The sequence below is a fragment of the Octopus sinensis genome, unplaced genomic scaffold (assembly GCF_006345805.1).
Source record: "Octopus sinensis unplaced genomic scaffold, ASM634580v1 Contig02842, whole genome shotgun sequence".
In the NCBI taxonomy this organism is placed as follows: domain Eukaryota; kingdom Metazoa; phylum Mollusca; class Cephalopoda; order Octopoda; family Octopodidae; genus Octopus; species Octopus sinensis.
Window position 1 is genome coordinate 488,191 of NW_021826031.1, and position 21,919 is coordinate 510,109.

The window sequence follows — 21,919 nt, forward strand, 5'->3', positions numbered from 1 at the left end:
AAAATTTAAATCTTCAGAATTTAAAACGATTAATGGAATTTTTTATAAATAAAAAAAATTATAAATCTAATCAACTAAAAGAGTTCAATTCAGTTAAAAATACGCAAATCTTGGACAACGGTACCGCTTCGTACCTATCGCTGTGGAGACTTCTGGGGTAACCGGCCCTCTTACGACTTCTTTCATCAGAGAAGTCGGAGGAAAAGTTGCTAGGCGACGTGGGAGCCTCGAGAAGTGTCATGGTTATTCCAACAAATTGGAATAGCTGTCGTTCGCGGCAATGCACACTCCATCATGCGTGCAACCGCAAGTGCCTTTTAATCATTGACTAACTTATTTCAATATTAAAAAAAAAAAAAAAAAAAAAAAAAAAAAAAAAAGTTAAAAAAAATAAATGCTATCCGCCAAAAAAAAGTTAGTAACTGCAAAACCGGTTTTTTTTCTACCAGCACTGTAGTTTTATTATTTTTTTTAGGTCTTATAGGTCATATTTTATGCCGTTAGGTCATATTATTTTTTTTAGGTCATATTTTTTTGTTAGGTCATATTTATTTTATTAATCATATATTTTTATTAATCTTTGTTTAAATTTTGACAATAACACGTTTTCACCGTTTTGGTATTGGCCGCTTAAATATTATAGATTTTTACATGCCGAAACAAAAGCAATCCAACAATCAAAAGTTAAATAAAATAATTAAACGATACCCGTCTGAATTTCAGATTGATTCAGCTGGACGTTTATTTTGTTTGAAATGCTCAGTTTTTGTTAATTTTACGAAAACGTTTAATGTGGTGTAGCACAGGGAAGCTACCCGGCATAAAAAGGAACAGACAAAATTTCAAACGCAACTCAACACTCTTCAGAAACTTGAAGCAAAGAAAAATTTCGGAATTTGCTTAGTCTAAATGATGACGAAGGCGAATATACCTCTTTACAAAATAAGAAATGAACACTTTATTAATTTTTTTAATAATCTCGGATTTACTGTTCCCAGCGAAAGTTGGTGCAGAAATATAGTTCCAGATTTGCAATATCAATTGATTGAAATGCTTAAAACAATTATTTCTGGAAAAGATATATTCATACTTGTTGATGAAACGGAAATCAATAAACAGAAATTTGTTAACGTTCTTGTGGGACTATGAAGTTCTGAAAAAATTTATTTATTAAATTGTTTGGAAATTGAAATTTGTGATGCATCTGCAATTTGTAGAATTGTGGATGACACAATTCGAATTTATGATATAAAAAGGGAAAATTTTTTATTATTTATTTCTGATGCTGCCCGTTATATGACTTTAGCAGCGAGTACATTGAATATATTAAAATGATTCATATAACTTGTTTTGCTCATAATGCTGTTAGCTCTGAAAATTTGGAGAAATCAGAAAAATGCTGTTAGCTCTATTATTGATGAAATCAGAAAATGTCAAGAAAAATTTTACACAATTAAAGATGTAATTGAATTCATTGATTCCGTTAATTTTGGTGAGGATAATTGTGACATTAACAAGTATTTTTTAAAGCGGATAAGTATGTTACCATGGACGAATATTAAAAATGCTAGAATTTCTAGTATTTCTCCAGAAACATTTATTTACTTATGGAAATGTCCTTCAACATCAATATCTGCAGAAAGAAGCTTTTCTATGCTGAATAAATTGCTCGAAAAGGATAGAAACTTCAAGCCAGAAAATATTAAATATTATATGATGCAATATTATAATAAATTCATTGATTGAAATGTTTAATTTTTTCATATTTTCAAATTCAGAATATCTAAAAATCAAAATTCGATAGATCATATTTTGATTTTTTAGGTCATATTTTAATATTTTTAAGTTATATTTTAGAATTTTAAAGTCATAAAGTCATATTTTTTACGGTCATATTTAGTCATATTTTTTACGGACTCGTTGGGATCTTTCGTGGCAACCACGAGCTTAGATCCAAGGCGGCGGAGAAACGATAGCGTCTGCGGGCCGATGACTCCAGAGGTTTCCACCGCGACTGCAGTGAATTGGTGATTCTTTGCCAGGACCCGGTACTTCTTCTGTTTTGTTAGTTCCGCCTGCTTTGCAACTGAGCCCGGTTCCGCAGCGGAGACAATTAGATTCTTGGCGAGGTTGATGAAGTTGATGTGTATGAGGCTTGCGGGTGGTTAATTCATGGAAACAATTTTCCCCGAACTGAGGCAAATTTGTGCCTGTTGCAAGATCGAAACTTGTTTTTCAGCAACAGAAAGAATAAACGCAGCTACTGCAACTCATCCAAGAAGACCTTCGATCACCTTGCTACCAGATGTAGACGAATGCTTAACGGCTCCTACCATAACGAAGTGGTTAAATGCTTTCATTTACATCTATGTCGCCAATATGGAATTCAAAAGTCGACAAAATTAAAAACCCATTCAGTCCAATCTGTTACCACCAATGAATTTGTGGAAATCCGAGTCAATACAAACTTTTCGACTGATAATGCTATCCCGAATAACAAGTCAGACGTATTTGTTCATGACAAATCGAGCAACACAATTACTCTTATCGAGGTGGGGATCACTTCACAAAATTGTCTTAAGCAGATCGAAATGGAAAAGTTCCATAAATAAGACTTCGTGGCGAATTAACTGGGAGCGTGGCGAATTAAAATTAATAAAGTGTTCATTTCTTATTTTGTAAAGAGGTATATTCGCCTTCGTCATCATTTAGACTAAGCAAATTCCGAAATTTTTCTTTGCTTCAAGTTTCTGAAGAGTGTTGAGTTGCGTTTGAAATTTTGTCTGTTCCTTTTTATGCCGGGTAGCTTCCCTGTGCTACACCACATTAAACGTTTTCGTAAAATTAACAAAAACTGAGCATTTCAAACAAAATAAACGTCAGCTGAATCAATCTGAAATTCAGACGGGTATCGTTTAATTATTTTATTTAACTTTTGATTGTTGGATTGCTTTTGTTTCGGCATGTAAAAATCTATAATATTTAAGCGGCCAACTACCAAAACGTGTGAAAACGTGTTATTGTCAAAATTTAAACAAAGATTAATAAAAATATATGATTTAATAAATATAAATATGACCTAACAAAAAAAATATGACCTAAAAAAATAATATGACCTAACGGCATAAAATATGACCTATAAGACCTAAAAAAATTAATAAAACTATTAAAAAATATAATAATAGTTTATTAATTATAGAAATAGAAATAAATCTACGCCCTATAATCTTGCTAAACACCTTACGGAAACTTTTGGGATTAGTTACACTGACCGAATAAGAGAACAAGTGGACAACTATCTATCCCCGAGTCATAGTGGATTTAGGACAGGAAGATCCACCGCCGATGCTGTCTGGGCCCACAAGTGGTACTGCGCTTTCACCCAGAGATACAAAAGTGCAACAACAGTCCTGGGAATAGACCTGTCTAGGGCCTTTGACACGGTACGCCGTGGTCTACTCCTCAAAATACTGGAACAATTCCTGGACCCTGACTCTGTCAATATGATAAGAGTACTACTATCGAACACAAAGCTCAAGGTGCGGGTCGGCACGGCGTTTTCCCGTGAATTCACGTGCAACGTCGGTACCCCTCAGGGAGACGCCCTCTCGCCGTTGCTATTCGTGATCTATCTGGAGACGGCACTACGAGACCTTCGAAAATTCTATGCTGGCAATATCGTCGAAATTGTATATGCAGATGACGTCGACTTCGTGTCAGACGACAAATCGGCCTTACTTCGACTCCTTGAAGTGGCACCTGCTGAGCTGAACAGATGGTTCCTTAAAATGAACGTTGGAAAAACCGACATCGTTGAAATCATGAGGATGGAGAGCAGCTCAAGTGAAGCCTGGCGCAAAACGAACAAACTCGGTCTCTACTTGGGGACGGCCATGATATTGTCAGAAGAAAGGCTCTCGCTTGGGCCACGATGAACAAGATAAAGAAAGAGTGGATCGGCAAACGACGACTCTGTACGTCACTTCGTCTGAAGATGTATGAAGCCTTTGTCAAACCAATCCTGACATATAATTCGGCGACCTGGGGAATGTCTAGTACTGAACAACGTGGACTCGATTCTTTTCACCGCAGGCAACTTAGATCCCTACTGGGATTGAACTGGCCTATAAGAATCAACCAGGAATCGCTATACAATAGATGCAGAACTGGCCCTCTGAGTGTGGAAATCGTCAATATGCGGTGGAGGTTATTTGGCCATATTCTACGAATGGACATGCTTGCCCCAGCTAACATAGCAATGGAGGGCTACTTCCTGAAAGAGGGATCGAGCTTCCGTGGACGTCCACGTGTTACGCTTCCGGAAACACTTGACGGAGACCTGAAATGTGTGAAGAAAAGGCTAAGGAGTGGTGAGGATCTGGACGAGCTGAGGAAACTCGCTCACGACAGAGGAGGTTGGAGGAGGCTGGTTCAAAGGATTGTTTTTAATGCTGCACGAGTAAAATTATAACTAATATGATTCTACGTATGTTGCAAATAATAATAATAATAATAAATAACATCAATATGACCAATAAAAAATAATATGACTTATATGACTTTTGGTTGCCCTAGTGATCACATACTTATATGGGACAAGATAAGGAAAGCGTTCAATATCGACCTACTAAAACATTATGTCAATGAAAGCTTATTAAATTAAATAAGTTCCAAATTTATGTTGGTTGGTCTCGATTCCGTTAAAATGTAAAAAATCCGAATAAATAACATGTTTAACAAGTTTCCATGACCAAAAGGAGGAGATGGTTGAGGCTGGATAAGGTGAATAATACAGTCGTCAAAAGAGTTAGTTTTTTATTGAAAGTCTTTGCCTAAAGTAAATTATGACTTGTTGATTGTAGGGCGATCCTTAACGAGTTACGTATTTTAAAACCAGCATGTAATGCAAAATTCAAACCTTGATGAATTGTTAATAAAAATTCCTAATGAAGTCCTTTTTTCATAAAAAACGAACGTTGAGCGCCGATCTAGCAAGATAGAAAAACTATTTTTAAGTTTTTACAACATTTGTTTGGGCATTTTATTAATATTTATGTATATTAAAAAAATATATTTTTTTTATTTTCAAAATATTTATTTTATTGGAAGTATTGATACACTGTTCTTTGTTGTTCTTGTTATATCTGTAAATATTAATAGCAATAATATATTAAGAGAGTTCATTGAATGCCTAATTTGACTCTTAATGAAACAAAAATATCATTGACTCTTGAAGAATATAATTTATTACCCATTTCCATAAGGAACAAATTTTCAAATCAATCCGACATCTTCTTGACAATGGAAGAAAATTTTGATAGTAATCTCATTACTTATTTTTAGAAAAAAATTACCACAATCATGAAGCTGTACAAAAAATTACTTCCGAAAAATTTGAATTGCTTACCAAACTTGAAGTATTAGAGAGCGAATGCACGTCGGCCAAAGTAATATCATCCGTTTTATTTTAGTACCAAATTGAACGATACGAGTCTGAGAAATCGAATCTTCGCTCACAAGTTGACTTTTTCCAGCAAAAGTTATGTGAAATGAGCTCAGAATTGCTGAAATTTCGACAACAGCAGGTATTATATATTTTTATAATGTTTTTGAACAGAATTCTGATTCTATGAACCTCAGAATTGAATTGGATGATCAAAAGAATCAAGTATCATTTTGTTAAATAAAATTTAAATCAATTAGAACACCTTGCTTAAACACAATTTGGATGCTGCGACTTCAAAATATCAAGTTCTTGATAAAGCCTATCAGGAGTGTGTGAAGCGGATTTCTGAATCACAGAATTTACAAAATCAACTTGAAAAAAATTTTCACGAAGAACTTAGTGCTCAGAAAAAATTAACTCAAACATATCAATCATCTGCTTACGATTCTGAACAAAAAAATATACAATTGTTTGCAAAAATAACTCAGCAAGAGGCGAACCTCAATTCTCAAATAGAAAGTAAGTCATCTCAAGTTTTTTTAATTTATGTAGAATACAACATACTGGAAAACGAGTCTAGCAATCAGATAAAGAATCTTTTACAAAATGAAGAAAAGATGGGTAACTATTTTTTACATAATATTTATTTTTCGTACCAATTTTATATATTTTCCTTCATTATATTATGTTTTTACTGTTAATCTTAGCCTTTGAAATATCTCGACTTAATGAAAAACTAAATACAGCTAACGAACTATCTAAAAAATTAAGTAACGCATATATTATTTAGTTTTTAATAGTTGTCTCGGAAGAAGTTATGGAAAGTCATTATCCAACTGCATTTTCAAGTCTGAACACGATCGGGTCGTCCGTAACCTTAACTGATGTAAAATTTCTTGATTTATTTTCTAGATTTATTCTGAGCACAATAATTTGAATGAGATATTTATTAAAGAAAGAAATGATAATATTAAATTAAAGGATCGTGTTTCTACCCTAATGAATGTTTGCTTGAATATATTTTATTAATTAAAGGAAGTCGAGGAACGTACTCTTCAATATAAAGAAGTTAAAAGAGAAAATACAAAACTTGTAGAAATGGTAAATACCACTCAGATGAATCTCGAAAATTACATTAGTGTATGAGTAGCATATTTAAATATAGCAAATTGAGCAAGAGAAAATTAAGTCAAACAATATTTCATTAAAGTGCAATAAAATGAAATCTGAATTTGAACTTTTAAGAGCCGAAAACAGCGATCTTTCATTACAAGTTTTTCATATTTTGTATAATAAAGGTTCGTATTCTTCTCAAACAAATTCACGAATATCGAGGAGGCGAGGTGGTTGATGATATTGATGACAACAAGTCGTTGGATAGCGTTGACTCTGGCACCGTAATCACATCTAATCTCGTTAAATTCAAGTAAATGTTATAAATTATATTTTTTAGAACAATTGAGGAATTGCAAAAAAGAAATCTGCAGCTATTATCAGTTGTCAGATTTATGTCGACTGAAAATGAAAAGGCTGAAAATATTCAAAATAAAGATAAAATAAATGACTACATCGAGCAAAATTCAAAATTAATAAAAACTAACGAAGAGCTGACACTTTTCAGAGCTCGAGACCACGATTTGGTTGATTAAAATTTAATATTTCTTTAGATCGACGTTATTACAAAACAGCGCGATCTATATCATTCAATGCTTTTGAAATCAGAAAATATTAAAAATTCAACGGTTTAATTGAAATTAAAATTGGGATTTAGATATCTGACACTATAAACATCCCTCTATCAAGATCAAAAATATCCGAAGTTAGCAACATTCAAGATGAAAATACGAATTCATCCCTTCTGATAAGTAAAGATGCAACAATTGCAGATTTACAAAATCAACTAGATAATTTATCAGAAAAATTCAAGCTCTATAAGCAAAACAAAAAGGATAATGACATGTATATTTTAATTTTTTAAATTTTAGAGTTCTTTTTAACGAGTCTACTAGCTTGCGTGATGAAAATTTGATTCTTAAACAGAGTAACAGTGAATTAGCGTCACAGGTTGAGGATTTTATGTTATATATATCAGATCGAATTTCAAATGATGCGCTTTTCTACCGTGCAGACTGAAATTAAATCTTATCAGGATGATATAAATGTTTTAAGACAACAATATAACGAGAAAAGGTCGGAGAATATCATTCTCGAGGAAAAAATATGTAAACTAAACGAGGTTCATATCAATAATGATAATTTATTCATTAATAGGATATTTGTATTTTAAAAAAAGAACTTGATAAAGAAAAATTAACTGTTATTTCTGTTAATAACGTGAATGAGGGATTATGTAACAGTAATAATAGACTATCATCTGAGAACACATCTCTGAGGGCTCAGCAAAGAGCTTATAATACTATTGCAGATGATATTTTGCATATAAAATCTGCAGTCAATAAGTATTACATTTATGGGTATTATCCTTAGAAACGATGATAATGACCGTAAATTTTACGAGAAACGATCGAATGATCTATCCTGCGAGCTTCTTGAATTACGAAATTCTTTATCAAAACTTGAAAAACAAAGTGCAATTGAAAAATTTGATCTGACAGTATTTTTATAATATTTATCTTTTTAGAATCGTGTTGAAGAATCAGACAAAGAACTTATAAAAATCTGTAGTGAATTAGAAATAGCGAAATCTGACATTGTCAAATATCAATCTGAGGTTTTGTAACTTAAAAATATATTTAGATTTCCGCTCTCCGTATTCGATTTGGTACTGAATGCGACATTGGTTTATTTTTGTGAATTAATTGCAAAATAGGTGAAGTCGAGGAGCAGATGAGAAATGAGAAACTACAGATGACTAAAGAATTGAAAGAAATGAATATTGAACTTGACGGTTTGCATTATTTATTTTTAATTGATTAGGGGTTAGATCTATGTTGAACCTATCAGAACAATCATTACAAGAGTTCAAAGATTTATCAAATAAATATGAATGTGCATTACACGAGCAACTTAAAGTTTGTTAAATTACAATTATTAATTTTTTGAAATGTTGCTATTTGTGTTATTTTAGGCTACCAAAATGATGGAAGAAAAATATGAAGTTAAAATGAATACCCTTGTTGCTGGTTGGTTTTATTTAATAATTGTTTAAGATTTAACCGATGCCAAAAAAGATCTTAAGACTGTTTCAAACGAACTTGAGAAATCACAATTTGAGAAACTACAGAAAGATGATGAAATACTCAAATATGTTTGCTTTATCACAATAAACAAAATATATAGAAAAATAAACTCGACGAAATAAAGACTGAATACTCTAGTATTCAACAATTAAAAGAAAAATTAACCCTTCAAGAATTTGAAATGGTCAAACTACTTCAATCACGTGATGAAATAATTGCACAAAAACAAGAAAGATATCAAGAAGAAATAAAAAGACACGCAGAGCACGTAAATGAATTAGATTTGTTAAAAAATGAAGTTATTTTGATTTTAATTATTTTTATAGCTGGAAACTACATTATCAATATGTGCAGATATCATATCCCAGCTGAATGCAACTAGATTCGATTTCACAGTTATTAATGTTTTTTTATTATTAATTAAATTCTAGACTAAATTTCAAAATTCGGAAAATAATTTCAAGTCCACAATTGGTGATTTAGAAAATAGAAATTCTGAATTAACTGATATTAATACTTCTTTATTGTTACAATTGGAAGAAGTTTACATAATAGCGAAATGTTTAGGCTGCTAATCACTATTCGAAGACTAATACCGTAAAAACTTATGATGGAGTTCAGAGTGACGAATTGTTTAACACAGATGTCAGTTCTTCACCTGATAAATTAATGGAAGTGATCAAGTAAGTAATTCAGTTTTATTTTTTATAAAATTAAATATTTATTTAATTTTCTAGATATTTGAGGAGGAGGAAAGATCTCTTAACCGCACAGTATGAATTATTATCTTCCGAGAACAATCGAAATGTCACAAACCTCTCTATTGCTAATAAAGAAATTGAATTAGCATATAAAAGAATAGGTGAATTGACATCAGAAGTTGAGGTTTTCTCTTTTGTGTAATAAACTTTATAGTCAAATTCTCTATATATTTCTGAATTTCTAAAACAAAAGAACGAGACCGAAGAGTTCAAAAATCTTCGTAGTCGTAACGATATCTTAATTGGTGAAAAGAAAATAACTGAGGATATAATTTCTAATAACAAAAAAGAAGTATTTCTCAAATTTTACAGAATTTCGCTTTAGATTGAAAAGTTACAAGCAAATTTACATGAAAAAGAATTACTCTATCATCAGACTTTGGCATTAGTGGAAGCACTCAAAAATACAAACCAGAATATTGTATCCGAAAATGCGCATTGGAGGAATCGTGTGTCAAATTTGATTGGCGAAAAAGAAGATTTAGAATATATTAAATTAAGAGATAAAATGTATTCATCTGTTTTTGGATTTTTAATCTATTATAGGTCTCAGTGCGAACTTTTAGAATGTGAGCTTGAGACTGTTAAATCAGCATTTTCTACTTTAAGGTTTAAATTGAAATTAACCATTCCTATTAGTTCTGAACGTGACGACTTTATTGATAAAATCGAAAATCTTGAGGTTCAACTTTCTGATTTAGAGAAATTACGATCTTCTGAAATGTATTCGAAAACGAATTTTATATTCTAGTGACACTGTCAAAGAATTAAACACAAAGAATGCCACTTTATCTGAAACTATTTCAAAAGTAACGAATTATTTAAAAATCGATAGTTGAGAAAACTCGGTCGTGATTATAGAAATCAATGTGAAAGTTTGAAATCTGAAAATGCCTCTTTAATCAAAAATACCTCCGAAAAAATTTCTGTAAAATATAAGTCTTTATTATATTAGAGTGCAATAAAAGAAAGTGAAAACGAATCTTTTAAGCTAATCTCGTCAATCAATGAACAAAATGTTGTTTTACAAAAGGAATTGGATACGATTAAGGAAATTAATAAAACTGTAGAAGGTTTTAGTAATTTTTATTTTGTATTTTCATAGATAAGAATAGCGAGTTAACATTATTACTTGATGACAAAAATTGCCGAATAAATATTCTTGAACTAACTGTTATTTTTGTATCAATTTATATTAGGTTAACCGACATTTGGCTGCTAATCGGTCCCATGGAACATTAAAAACAGAAGATAATAATGATGATAAAACTTACAAAATGTTCGAAAATAAATCATTTTCGGGAGTACCTAACTGTGAACAACAATGTTGTTATAAAATTATTAATCCATAGCTAAAACTTCTACTCGAATTACGGAATTATTTGGAAAGCGGGGTTTGACCTCAGTCGATACTGAGGATGTTCAAATGTTTTAACTTATAGATGTTAAACTTTAGAGAAGATACAGATTCTTATTCAAAAAGACAAAGAGTTGAAGATGAATTAGACTACGAGCCATCGGAAGGCGGTTTATTTATTCAATTTATTAAATCAGAACTTTCGTGTTCAGAGGAAACCTTGTTAATTGACAATGCGGTTTGAATATTTAAAATAAATAGATAGTGGGACTTGGATAAAAATGCAACAACCGAGGAACAAAACGTATTTATATTGTGTAAATCCTGTAGTCAAATACGGAAACATTAAATACACCAATCGCAGGCTCTCTTCGATCACCAAATCACGATACTGAAAAGCAAGAATTGTTAATAATTTAATTTGTTAGTTCTAAAGTTGAAGATACTCGAATTTTTGTGGATAATCCAATAACTAATGAAGAAATCTCATTAAGAAAAGAGCCACGTAATTTATCTATGATCACTATTTAATAGCCTTACGACGTCCACCTGGAGACAATTGGAGAAAAGGATTCCCACGTTTGAAGCGATTTGGACGCTAAATTTATAAAAATTTTGTTGTTAGTTTGAGTTTTTTTTAATTTTTGTAAGTTTATTAATAAAAAAAACTTAAGAAAACTGGTCATTGGCAGATAGCCAGAGTATTGCCTCTGACTATGGCTATTCGTTCTGTTAAATACCGGTGCTCAGAGGGGTCGCCGGTAACCCTTTCCATTAGTGAGCCAATCCGCAGGAGTAGGCTTCGAGTAAAAGACCCCAGTATTCCTGACGTTTCAACAGCCAGGGGGACAAACACTCTGCCATTCCCAATTCCAGCGTATTTCTCACCCTTTCTTTTCTCAGCCCGTTTAGACGGGATTTCTCCCGGATTTTCGATACTCAATTGGATATTCTGATTGGAAAAGGAGTTAACGCACGTGACGTCCCAAACCAGACACTTTCCCTTTCAAAAAGGAAAGGTGGTCATCCCATCGGGTTCCAATTGTGGAATCCAGCAGTTCGGAGAGATCGACAGATGATCTGGTTCAGTTCGGAATGTCGTGAGGAACGTCCAATTTTGTTTCGGCATGAGAGGGAGTGATATCCAAACTCGTCGGTTCACACGCGTTTTGCATTGGTGTTGTGCATAAACTGATAGACCGAGGCGTAGACAGGCTCCAATTCTTACGGATTCATCATTAAGGGGAAGGTACATCCAGATAGCAGTTTGTCGAATTCGGTCATCTATTTCCGAAAGGAAAGTTCGTCCGTGTTGACATTCACAATTTCACATTTGCTGCAGTTGAATTCAAGCCCCAGCGCTCCGAAATTAAACACAAGCGACTTCAGCGTTTTTAAGATGCTTTTGGGGGTTCCTCCAATTACTCCATCATCCAAATACCACATGTTAAGGTCAGTTTTACACGATCTCGTTGTTTGGTGGATTGCGAGGGAGAATAAGAGAGGACCTAGAGGGTTACCTTGTTGAACTCCATTGGCAGAATCAAGTATGGTTGTCCCGAATATAAGCGCGGAAGGCTTGGAGTATGCCAAGTTGACAATCGATAGGATGCACGGAATTACTTTGGCCCAGGCTTCAAGGATACAGTCTCTTCTAACATAATTAAATGCATTCTTTAAGTCGATCTTGGCCAGAATTCGTTGGGAATCGGTGAAAGAGTTAACAAACTGGACCCCGGTCTCAGCGCCTCCTCGGATACAAGAAAGATGGAAAAAATTCCCACAGGTCGTTCTTGCATACTATTTTTTAAGAACCCAACACAGAAGAAATGAAAAAACAACCATTACATGTAACTTCATTTAACCTAAGAAATTCACATAAACAACAGCCAATCAACTTTTACAATGGAGAGTGTCTTTTGAAGACTTATGATCTGGATGCTCTATTCCGGTAATAAAAGAAATCATCTAGATAGGCAATTTTTGATTTGAAAGTAGATTTGAGATTAAGAAATACAGATTAACGTCCTTGAAAGAGAAATTAGTCTGTTTACCAAGACCCGACTCTATCTTCCCCATTCTAATGATAAGACGAGCTCTTTTTAATCAAATCTATGTTGCGGAATGTAAAAATTCTGATCTCTCAATTCCAAAAATACTCGCGCCAGCGCATCGGCCTGGCCATTGTTCGGGGCAACGCACACTGCGTCCTCGCCGCTGGAACTTAACGATTTTCGGTGTTAGTTGTTTTCTATAGGGGATTAAGGTCTTAATTTAAACGGTGGTTATAATTTCCCAAAATTTGGTATTGCTAATACGCATTTTTCTTTTTGTTTTGTATAAAAGAGTTTTGGGAGGGGCGTCCGACAAGGCTGTATTCTATCCCCGCTACTGTTTAATATTTACACGGAGTAAGTCATGGAGGAGTTAAATTGCGAAAATGATATCGGAATCAAGATTGGTGGCCTCAACATAAATAATCTCCGTTATGCAGACGATACTACTTTGCTGCCTGAAACAGAGGATGGCTTGAGGCAATTAATTACGAGAGTCAAAGACAACAGTGCCTCTTTGGCCTATTCCTAAATGTGAAAAAACCAAAATAATGACAACTTCACTGTCTGGAAAAATTAGTGTCATCGTCGACGACGAAGAAATAGAATGTGTTGAAAGTTATATCTTTCTTGGAAGTCTGATAACCAGAGATGGTGGTTGTGTCTCAGAAATTAATGGACGGATGGCTATGTGTAAGAGTACGATGATAAAACTGAATCGGATCTGGAGTAGCAAGAATGTTTGGTACTTTTTTATTTCATGAATCACGAAAATAGGCACTAAATTAATTAATGAAAATTTATTTGAATATAAGAGGAAAAATTAAAAAAATAAACTATGCCGATTTTGTAAATATTATTATAAATTTTTTTTAAAAAAATTTTGAAATTTTTTGACTTAGTGGTGTAAATTTTGAATTCTAAAGTCTAAATAAGATATTATTAGGAAAAAGGTAAGTTAGATCTACGGATTGAAACGTTCGGTTGGCAAAATTGCACGATTGCGTCCAACAATTCGTCGAATGCGTTGTCCAAATGGCTCACTTGCCTTCTCCATAAAATTCTACAAATTAATCTAAATATTTAATCTGCAGGTACATATGTAGTAGTTGGCGGCCACTTTTTAGCGAGAAGATCTTTTGTTGAATAACCCTTCCAGCAGTCTGATATGAGAATGGTGCCTTCTTCTAACATTCTCAAGAATAGCCTTCGTAAGGTTCTTCATTGTTCTGTCAGGTATTGCTTCTAAGAAGCATTGGTTCGTTTCTCTGCAGATTCCGCCGAAAACCCATTGCTCAGGCAACATTCTGCCTCTGTTGTATTTCCTTTTTGAAAAATGACTTTCGTCAATTTCCACATCATTCCTTCACCCCTATTATATTATAAATTTACGCACACCTATTTTGGATCTCTGACGAGATGTCAATGATAGCATGCAAATTTCACGCATGTACATTGACCAGTCCACGGTTGTATGTGAAGCCCAACCAAGATTTTCCATGCATATCTCCATAGAGATATATTTTTTGCCCCACGTAGACAAACCGGATTATATCTTCGAATGGTACTTTGGTTCCTGCTAACCACGTTCCTGTTGAGTTTTAATGATATAAATACCAGTTTTTAGACTCGATTTACTTCGACAGCCCCTTCTGTAGCAATTCCAAGCCGGAGAGCTGCCAATGTTTAAAGTCATTTGGTGTCCGTGCGACACACTTTTTTTGGGATGATTCCTCTGGATTGCATGAAATTGATAGCTTCTGACATATTTGTGGTAGATTGAATATTGACCTCACTTCTCATTTAAATTAAGTAGCGTGGGATTTTATTATTTTTTATATTGTATTATTTTTAATTATATATTTTTTTAACTAAAAAAATATAGTTTTTAAAATTCGCTAAAAAGTGGCCGCCAACTACTACATATGTACCTACCCTGCAAAGTATTCACCATATAGTGGCGTGCGGTTCCTCTTTGTTAGGGTTGGGGTTAGGGTCGGGGTTAGGGTTAGTACTCTAAAGTACTCTCTTATTACACCGTTTCGGACAGAACTTGAAAATTCGACACTCGCTTTTATCGCACACCCAAGTTGTACCATGTCGCTTTAGGGTCATCAGATGTCTTTTGGCGCATTTCTTTTCGGTTGGAATGATTCCAACCTCCTGAAGGAAGGCTACGAACTTCATCTCAGAGCGAGGGAGTTCGTAGTCCTTCAATTTTGCGTATTTTCTCATCCCAACGTGACCGTCCATCCACACAACCGATTAAAAAATTCAAAATTTTATTTAAAAAAATTTATAATAATATTTACAAAATCGGCATTGTTCATTTTTTTTAATTTTTCCTCTAATATTCAAATAAATTTTCATTAATTAATTTAGTGCCTATTTTCGTGATTCATGAAATAGAAAAGAACCGGATGTTTCTCTCAAGACAAAGATAAGACTAGTCAACACGATTGTGTTTCCCGTTTTTCTCTATGGCTGTGAATCTTGGACACTGTCCAAAGCTCACAGCAAAAGAGTGGACTCACTGGAATTATGGTGCTGGCGCAAACTTTTGAACATAAATTGGTACGGACAAAGTGTCAAATGTCGTTGTTTCTCGAGGATTAAACCTACACTATCGCTTGTGGCGAAAGTTTAAAAGCAACAATTATCATATTTGGGGCACGGCTTGTTCGGGTGAATGGTATAGGAAAAGAAATCTGCTGTCTTCGTTCGCTGGAAAAAGAAGCAGGTAGACCGAAACTAAACTGGACATCGGAAGTAGTGAAACTTACCGGACATCATTTGTCGGAAATAGCAGAGCTGGTGAGGGATAGAGTTTCGTGGAGGGACTTGTCTTACAGAATCGCCAATGGCCGGAATCGGCTGAATATGGCTTAACTTAACTTTAACTTATAAAAGAGTTTAACCGAGTCTTTATCTAGGCCAGTGATTCTCAAGTGCTGCCCCTAGGATTTAATTAGGCTTATGTTTCTATAAATATTTTATTTTTTCAAAACGGCAAATATTTACATCGGAATGTTGTTTGCCCCCTGTTTTCTATATTGCACAAAAGTTACCTTCAAGTAACGATACTGTTACTCTTGTCTCAAAAGCTTAATTTCTTTTATTTTTATATGTAGATTTTATCAACTTCTTCCTAAAATCATTTTAATCACTGAAAATAAAGTGGACAATGCATTATTGAAAGAGAATGGATGGGTAGCATATTTAACATTTTATGTGGATCTATCGGTAAATCTCTCTACCCTAAATGTCGAACTACAGGGGGAAAATAAGCTAAATTCCAGAGAACCGATTTCCGAATCTATAATGCAAAGTAAAATTTAGCGATGTTTGGATCAACATATGTATGCGAATCGACATTTAGCAAACTTGTTCAAATTAAAACAAAGTTTCGCAGCAGATTGACTGATAGTCATCTAAGTGATTTGTTACGTACTTCAACTAATGAATTAAATCTAATTTTGATTATTTAGTTAATAAATAATTGTTAAAAATTATTTACGGCCCCTGATTAAAGAAGCTTAAGAATCACTGATCTAGGCTAATGATATTCTAATACAGAATAAATCAGCTAGCCTTGGCGATTGATCAAACAAGTTGATAAAATAAAATACTGATGTTCATCAAAAGCCTTATTTGTGGCATCAGACAAATCGACAGTGAAGCATATTTTTAGAAAGAAAAATTATATAAAAACTAATAGTATATTATCTACATTCAAACAAAAATTGGAAAGTAATTATCTTGGAGTTGTATGCCAAAATAATTGGATTTCAAAATAACATGGATGCGAAAACTTTCATTTTTGCCTACAAGTCTGTGGTGAAGTCAATATTATTATATGGATGCAAAAGCTGGGTATTCTCAGATAAAAGCAAAGGGATTTTCAACTTGCTTGACAAAAAATGAAATGTGCATTGAAGTTAGATTTCACTAAAAGAGTTAGCACACCATTGATTGAGTCAAAAAAATTCGGTGGATTGCTTCAATAATTTAATTGAGGATCTGAAAATAAACTTCTTACTTAAAGTAGAATAATTAGGGTACGGTAAAAATTACGAAGAGACAATCGAATGTCTCATAAAAGCACCAATCACCGATCCCCTAGTTAATTTTTATTTTTTTGTTTGTTTTAAATAATAATATTCAGGTTATTTAACCTGATATTATCAAAATCAGCGTTACTGTTATTTTCTCCGATTTTAAGTTTAAAAATTTGTACCGTGCATTCAATGAACCACTTTGTTAATGGAATGACAATTATTATTATTTATGCACTTTCGCGATGCCATAGATTTTAACAAAACTTGTGGAGCACAGGAAACAATAATAAGTCTAATCCATTTCCCTCTGTCTTGACGACGTCCCGCAATGCATGGTCGTTTCCGTCCTTTAGATTTTTTCCCATCCTCTGGAGGTTTCTGTACAGTGTAACCAGGAGAATATTTCTTGCACGTCTACGGAAACGTAGGCTATCTGCTTCGAAATAGTCCTCCATGGCGGTGTTTGCCGGTGCCTCCAAATCCATGATGTATTCGAATAGCCTTCACCTGCATTCTATAATTTCGAGAGAGATTGGTTTGCTTGACGGGCTGGAATAAACTATTTTACTACTGAACTTCGAATGCCATTTGGAGGCTAGAGTACGCCGAAGTTGCTCTCTATGGAACGAGTCTAGATTGTGATTTTCCGTATCATAAAGTCCCTATGTTCCAGCATTATAGACAGGATCGTTTTCACTAGTGAATTGTATAAGCGTATTTGTATTTGTGTACTGAGTCCTTTGCGTTTTAGCCCATTTTCTATTAGGCCACGTAATGCGCTGTTTGCGTGTGTTTTCCGCATAATTATATCTTGTTTATCTCCAAATAGAGTTTCAAGTTTCTTAGCTTTTCTCCAGTGTTAATCCAGCTTAAATATTTGGCTCACAAGTTCAATAAATTCATTTTTTCCACATCTACAATGATGAACCACTACGCTTTCTAGAGCATTCCTATCGGAGGAAATAAAACCCACGTGATCTGTGTATGCCACCACATTGATCTTTCCTTTATAGCAGTGGTTCCCAACCTGGGGTCCGCGGAACCCTGGGGTTCCGTGGAGCCAGTTTTGGGGTTCCGCGAAATTTATTAAAAATTATTTTTTGCAAAAAACATAAATTGGAATAAATGTGTGGATGTTTGTAGCGATGGAGCTAAATGTATGATCGGAAAAATTTCTGAAGAATAAAACAAATGGCTCCTAATTGTACTAGTAGTCATTGCATTCTTCACCGTCATGCTCTGGTGTCGAAGAATATTTCCTTTTCATTGAGTGAAGTTTTGGAAGATGCTATCCAAATTATTAATTATGTTAAAAAAAGACCTCTCCAATCTCGTCTATTTAAAATATTGTGTGATGAAATGGGATACAATCATACATCATTACTTTTCCATTCAGAAGTAAGATGGTTGTCACGTGGAAGGGTACTGCAACGTTTGTTTGAATTACGAAACGAGCTTATTGTGTTTCTCAAGAAACGAAATTTTTTGATTTACACAAATTTGGAAAACAATATTTGGTTACAGAGACTTGCATATTTGGTTTCAATTTATGAAAAACTGAATAAATTTACATTATCACTACAAGGAAAATATCAGACAATTTTTATTTTGAATGAAAAAGTAATGGCCTTAAAACGGAAAATCGAATTTTGGCGATCATCTGTAGATAATAATATTGCATGCTTTGCAGTTTTACAAGAGTATCTCGAAGAATCAAAATCATCATTGGACAATACAGTTCTTCAGGACATCAAAGATCATTTGATGATTTTGGACGATAACATTGCGAAATATTTTCCGGGTAAATTTGATGACGATTGGGTTCAAAACCCATTCAAAGTTAAAGTAATACCAGCAGATCTAACATCAATTGAATATGAACATCTTATTGATTTGACATCAGAATCAGCGTCATATCAGTTATATAAAAATGAATCCCTTTTTAATTTTTGGAGGGGATACATTTCAAAATATCCAGATATCTCGGAAAAGGCTATACGTAAACTATTACCTTTTCCAACGACTTACTTATGCGAGTCTGGGTTTTCAATATATACATCCACCGAAACAAAATATAGAAATAAACTTAATGCTTCCGCAGATATGAGGATACAGTTGTCAACAATAACTCCTAACGTTACACAACTATGCTATGATAAAAAATCGCCTCAATGTTCACATTAAAATTGTTTTTGGTTATTACTATTATGTTTTAAGTGAAATTATAATAATTGAATTGGAGGGGTTCCGCAAAAAATAAATTAGCCCAAAAGGGTTCCGCGAGCACCTTAAGGTTGGGAACCACTGCTTTATAGTATGGTTTTAAGTCTCTCAATGCAGTTTCCATATATACGACAAACAGCATAAAAAATAACATATCCCCTTGAAGTGTTCCCAATGTTGCTTCAAATGGCTTAGAGTTCTTGTTTCTGAGAAGAGTGCCCTGATTATCCTGATAGAAGATTCTCCAAGGAATTTTGTAAAGACATCCATAAATTTCTTACGATTGATCGAGTATAAAAGCTCGTGACATATCGATTCCATGAATGTTTGTCTCATTTTTGAAACCTTTGAATAATGGAACGTCGCCATCTATGCTCCAAACAACCTCAGAAGTCAATCTTCCTTAACAAAATCCCCTATAGAAAGAGTATATAAATAATTCCGCACGAGGCTTTATTCTTTATAGAGTAATAATTGCCAGCACCTTCCGTATGCTATTCATAAGGATTACTTGCTTGAGGTTCTCCTCTTTTTCTTTACCTTTGTTCTGCTTTTGGACAGGACCAGTATCTCTCGTCCCAGGGTAGATACTCGATTGTTTTAAACATTGCGTGGATGAGGTCCGCAATGAGTACATCTAGGTTTTCACTTCCATATTTATGTAGTTCTAATCCTATCCTACCTGGTTTATTGTTTTTGAGCTTACCACATGCTCTTTGAACTTTTTCAGGAGTTATTTCCAACACGAATTTTCTGGGATGGCCAGTAAATGCTGCAATTCCTTTGTTTGCTGATGTAAAGTTTCTTGAAGTGGCTGGCAATTAATTCGGCTGCTTTCACAGAATCTGCGATTTGTCTTCCATTTTCATCTTTTATGATTGGACGTTGTTCGTGTTTACGTCCTCGTAGTGCTCTGATTGCCTAATACCTACTATGGTGCTTCAGAATTTCCATTGTTAAGATCTGTATCTCAGTCCCGTTTCTTGACATAGAGGAAACGCACATTTTTATTTCCTTCTTGATATTTGTTCATTCCCGGGAAAGATTCTCTTTGATCTATTTTTGATTTGTATTTAAATATTGTAACAAAATAGATTTTTGTTTTTGACAAAGAGTGATATCTCAGTTGTTTTACTTAGTAATGTGCTGAAAATTCTTCAAATCCTGAGAATCTTCAGTTTGAAATGCCAGGAAGGGTTTAGAGGAGGTAGAACAAGTTGATATAGTCTACAATCACTGAAGACGGGTTTCCTTAAGAAAATCAAGTCTATTCGAGGAGAACTCGTTTCAAATCTTGAGGAGAACGGTTGGAAACACGTGGAGAACTCGTTTCATATCTTGAGACTACGTATTTTGAATCCTTAGTATGAGATAAAAAAAGGGTCTAGTGGAAATAAAACAAGTTAATATAGTCGACAATCACGGAGGACGATTTTCATGAAAAAATAATATCGATTGGTTGTGCACACGTTGAGAATTCGCATATTAATTTTCTGTTTTCCATAGTGGGTTTTAAATTGTGAGACGAAATTTTGAAAAATTGTTAAATCCCATTGATTTCTCGAGCATTTCATTAAACTACAAGATATAGTATTTTGCTTCCTCTTTAGAGCATAGCCTGAAAACTGTTTCTTGCTCTTTTAATCGTGCTTAGAACAATTTAGCAATGATTGACATCTTTTTGATGATTTTGGAACAATTTTAAAAACTACTCACCTTCAAAACGATATGAAGGACCTTAGAAAAAAGCAATACGATCATACTTAGTCGTAAATACCCGTTCCCATTCGAACACGGCAGTTAAGCGATTACAGGCTGTTCTAGTACTTGGCTGGGTGACCGCCTGGGAACAAGCAGTGTCGTACTATTTTATAATTAACCGATGTTGTCACTTTTTCATCATGGTAATTCTTTGATCATCGCGATATGCATAGTGTATCAGGCTAAGGAAGATACAAATGATAAACTGTTCATTTAACAAGTTCACCTTTTTACAGATTCATTGACATGTGATGTTGAACCAATTCCTTTGCTTGCGATTGGTTGGTTCTGTCTAATTGCAGCCAGGTTTGAAAAATGAGATAGTTATGACTTTGGTAGCATTGTAAACCTGAGGGCTATTGGAAGCAAAGTTGCGATCTTTTGTCACTGGCCCATGTTGATAGTTTTGACACCTTGGTAAAACTTTAGTAAATGAAAAGACTGAGCAAGCGTGGCAATGCAGATATTTTTCTAAAAATCTAAACGACTTTCTCCAGAAAGCAAATCGTTTATGAATTTTTGATTCCAAATAAAATTGCTCGCGATCTGAATCAGTTTATGTCACCCGGAATGTGAGCAACAATGCACTACAAACACACGTGAGATTCATGAGGCGAAACATTGTAAACATAATGCTTTGGAAGCCGAAATGTAGGCGAAGATTTTTTATAGTGAAAAGACAGATTATTTGCAAGTTGTTAAAGAATGCAATATCTGCAAATTTTTAAAACTAGAAAACCAAACCTTGAATTTAATTTCATTAAACCTAATTTAAATTCACCATATTATAAAAAGATGAATGTGCATTATGGAAAATACACTTTTTCAATAAAACAAGATTTCATTATTTAATTAAATGTAGATCTAAGTTTTAAAAAACTATGGAACTAATTCTTCTTTAAGGCTTGACAAAATTGAGAGCCCATATAGCGATAAAGTAGGAATTTCAAATTTATTATCAAACAATTGTTTAGAAGTTAGTATATGTAAAATACTGTATTTTCTGAATTATAACACGCAGATTTTTGCTATATAATTCCGGTATTTTTAGGTTTGTTT

The 21,919-nt window shown here is 33.8% G+C and overlaps 1 protein-coding gene, 2 long non-coding RNA genes and 1 pseudogene across 3 annotated transcripts; all 4 read left to right on the plus strand.

The window, feature by feature from the left end:
• The first annotated feature begins 5,471 nt into the window (after positions 1 to 5,471).
• LOC115227380 lies at positions 5,472 to 5,829 on the plus strand. Its single transcript, XR_003883108.1, has 3 exons — positions 5,472 to 5,585; positions 5,618 to 5,668; positions 5,704 to 5,829. It is a non-coding gene; the product is annotated as an uncharacterized LOC115227380 (long non-coding RNA).
• A 181-nt stretch (positions 5,830 to 6,010) lies between these two features.
• LOC115227383 lies at positions 6,011 to 6,332 on the plus strand. The gene is made up of 3 exons (XR_003883111.1): positions 6,011 to 6,067; positions 6,154 to 6,216; positions 6,247 to 6,332. It is a non-coding gene; the product is annotated as an uncharacterized LOC115227383 (long non-coding RNA).
• Positions 6,333 to 9,249: 2,917 nt separating this feature from the next.
• On the plus strand, positions 9,250 to 19,924 carry LOC115227363. The gene is made up of 9 exons (XM_029798226.1): positions 9,250 to 9,329; positions 9,384 to 9,531; positions 9,562 to 9,699; positions 9,733 to 9,917; positions 9,954 to 10,016; positions 10,047 to 10,130; positions 15,950 to 16,061; positions 18,401 to 18,677; positions 19,830 to 19,924. The coding sequence occupies exons 1-9, from the start codon at positions 9,316 to 9,318 to the stop codon at positions 19,922 to 19,924; spliced, it is 1,116 nt and encodes a 371-aa protein (XP_029654086.1). The 5' UTR covers positions 9,250 to 9,315.
• Positions 19,925 to 20,848: 924 nt separating this feature from the next.
• On the plus strand, positions 20,849 to 20,967 carry LOC115227384 (annotated as a pseudogene).
• The last annotated feature ends 952 nt before the right edge of the window (positions 20,968 to 21,919 follow it).

Bases quoted from the DNA above. Each gene is read 5' to 3' on its own strand.
- LOC115227363 (XM_029798226.1), top strand. The intron at 9,918-9,953 runs GTATTCATCTGT...AATCTATTATAG, and splicing joins ATTAAATTAAGAGATAAAAT to GTCTCAGTGCGAACTTTTAG. The intron at 18,678-19,829 runs GTAAATTTGATG...GAACTTTTTCAG, and splicing joins CATTGCGAAATATTTTCCGG to GAGTTATTTCCAACACGAAT.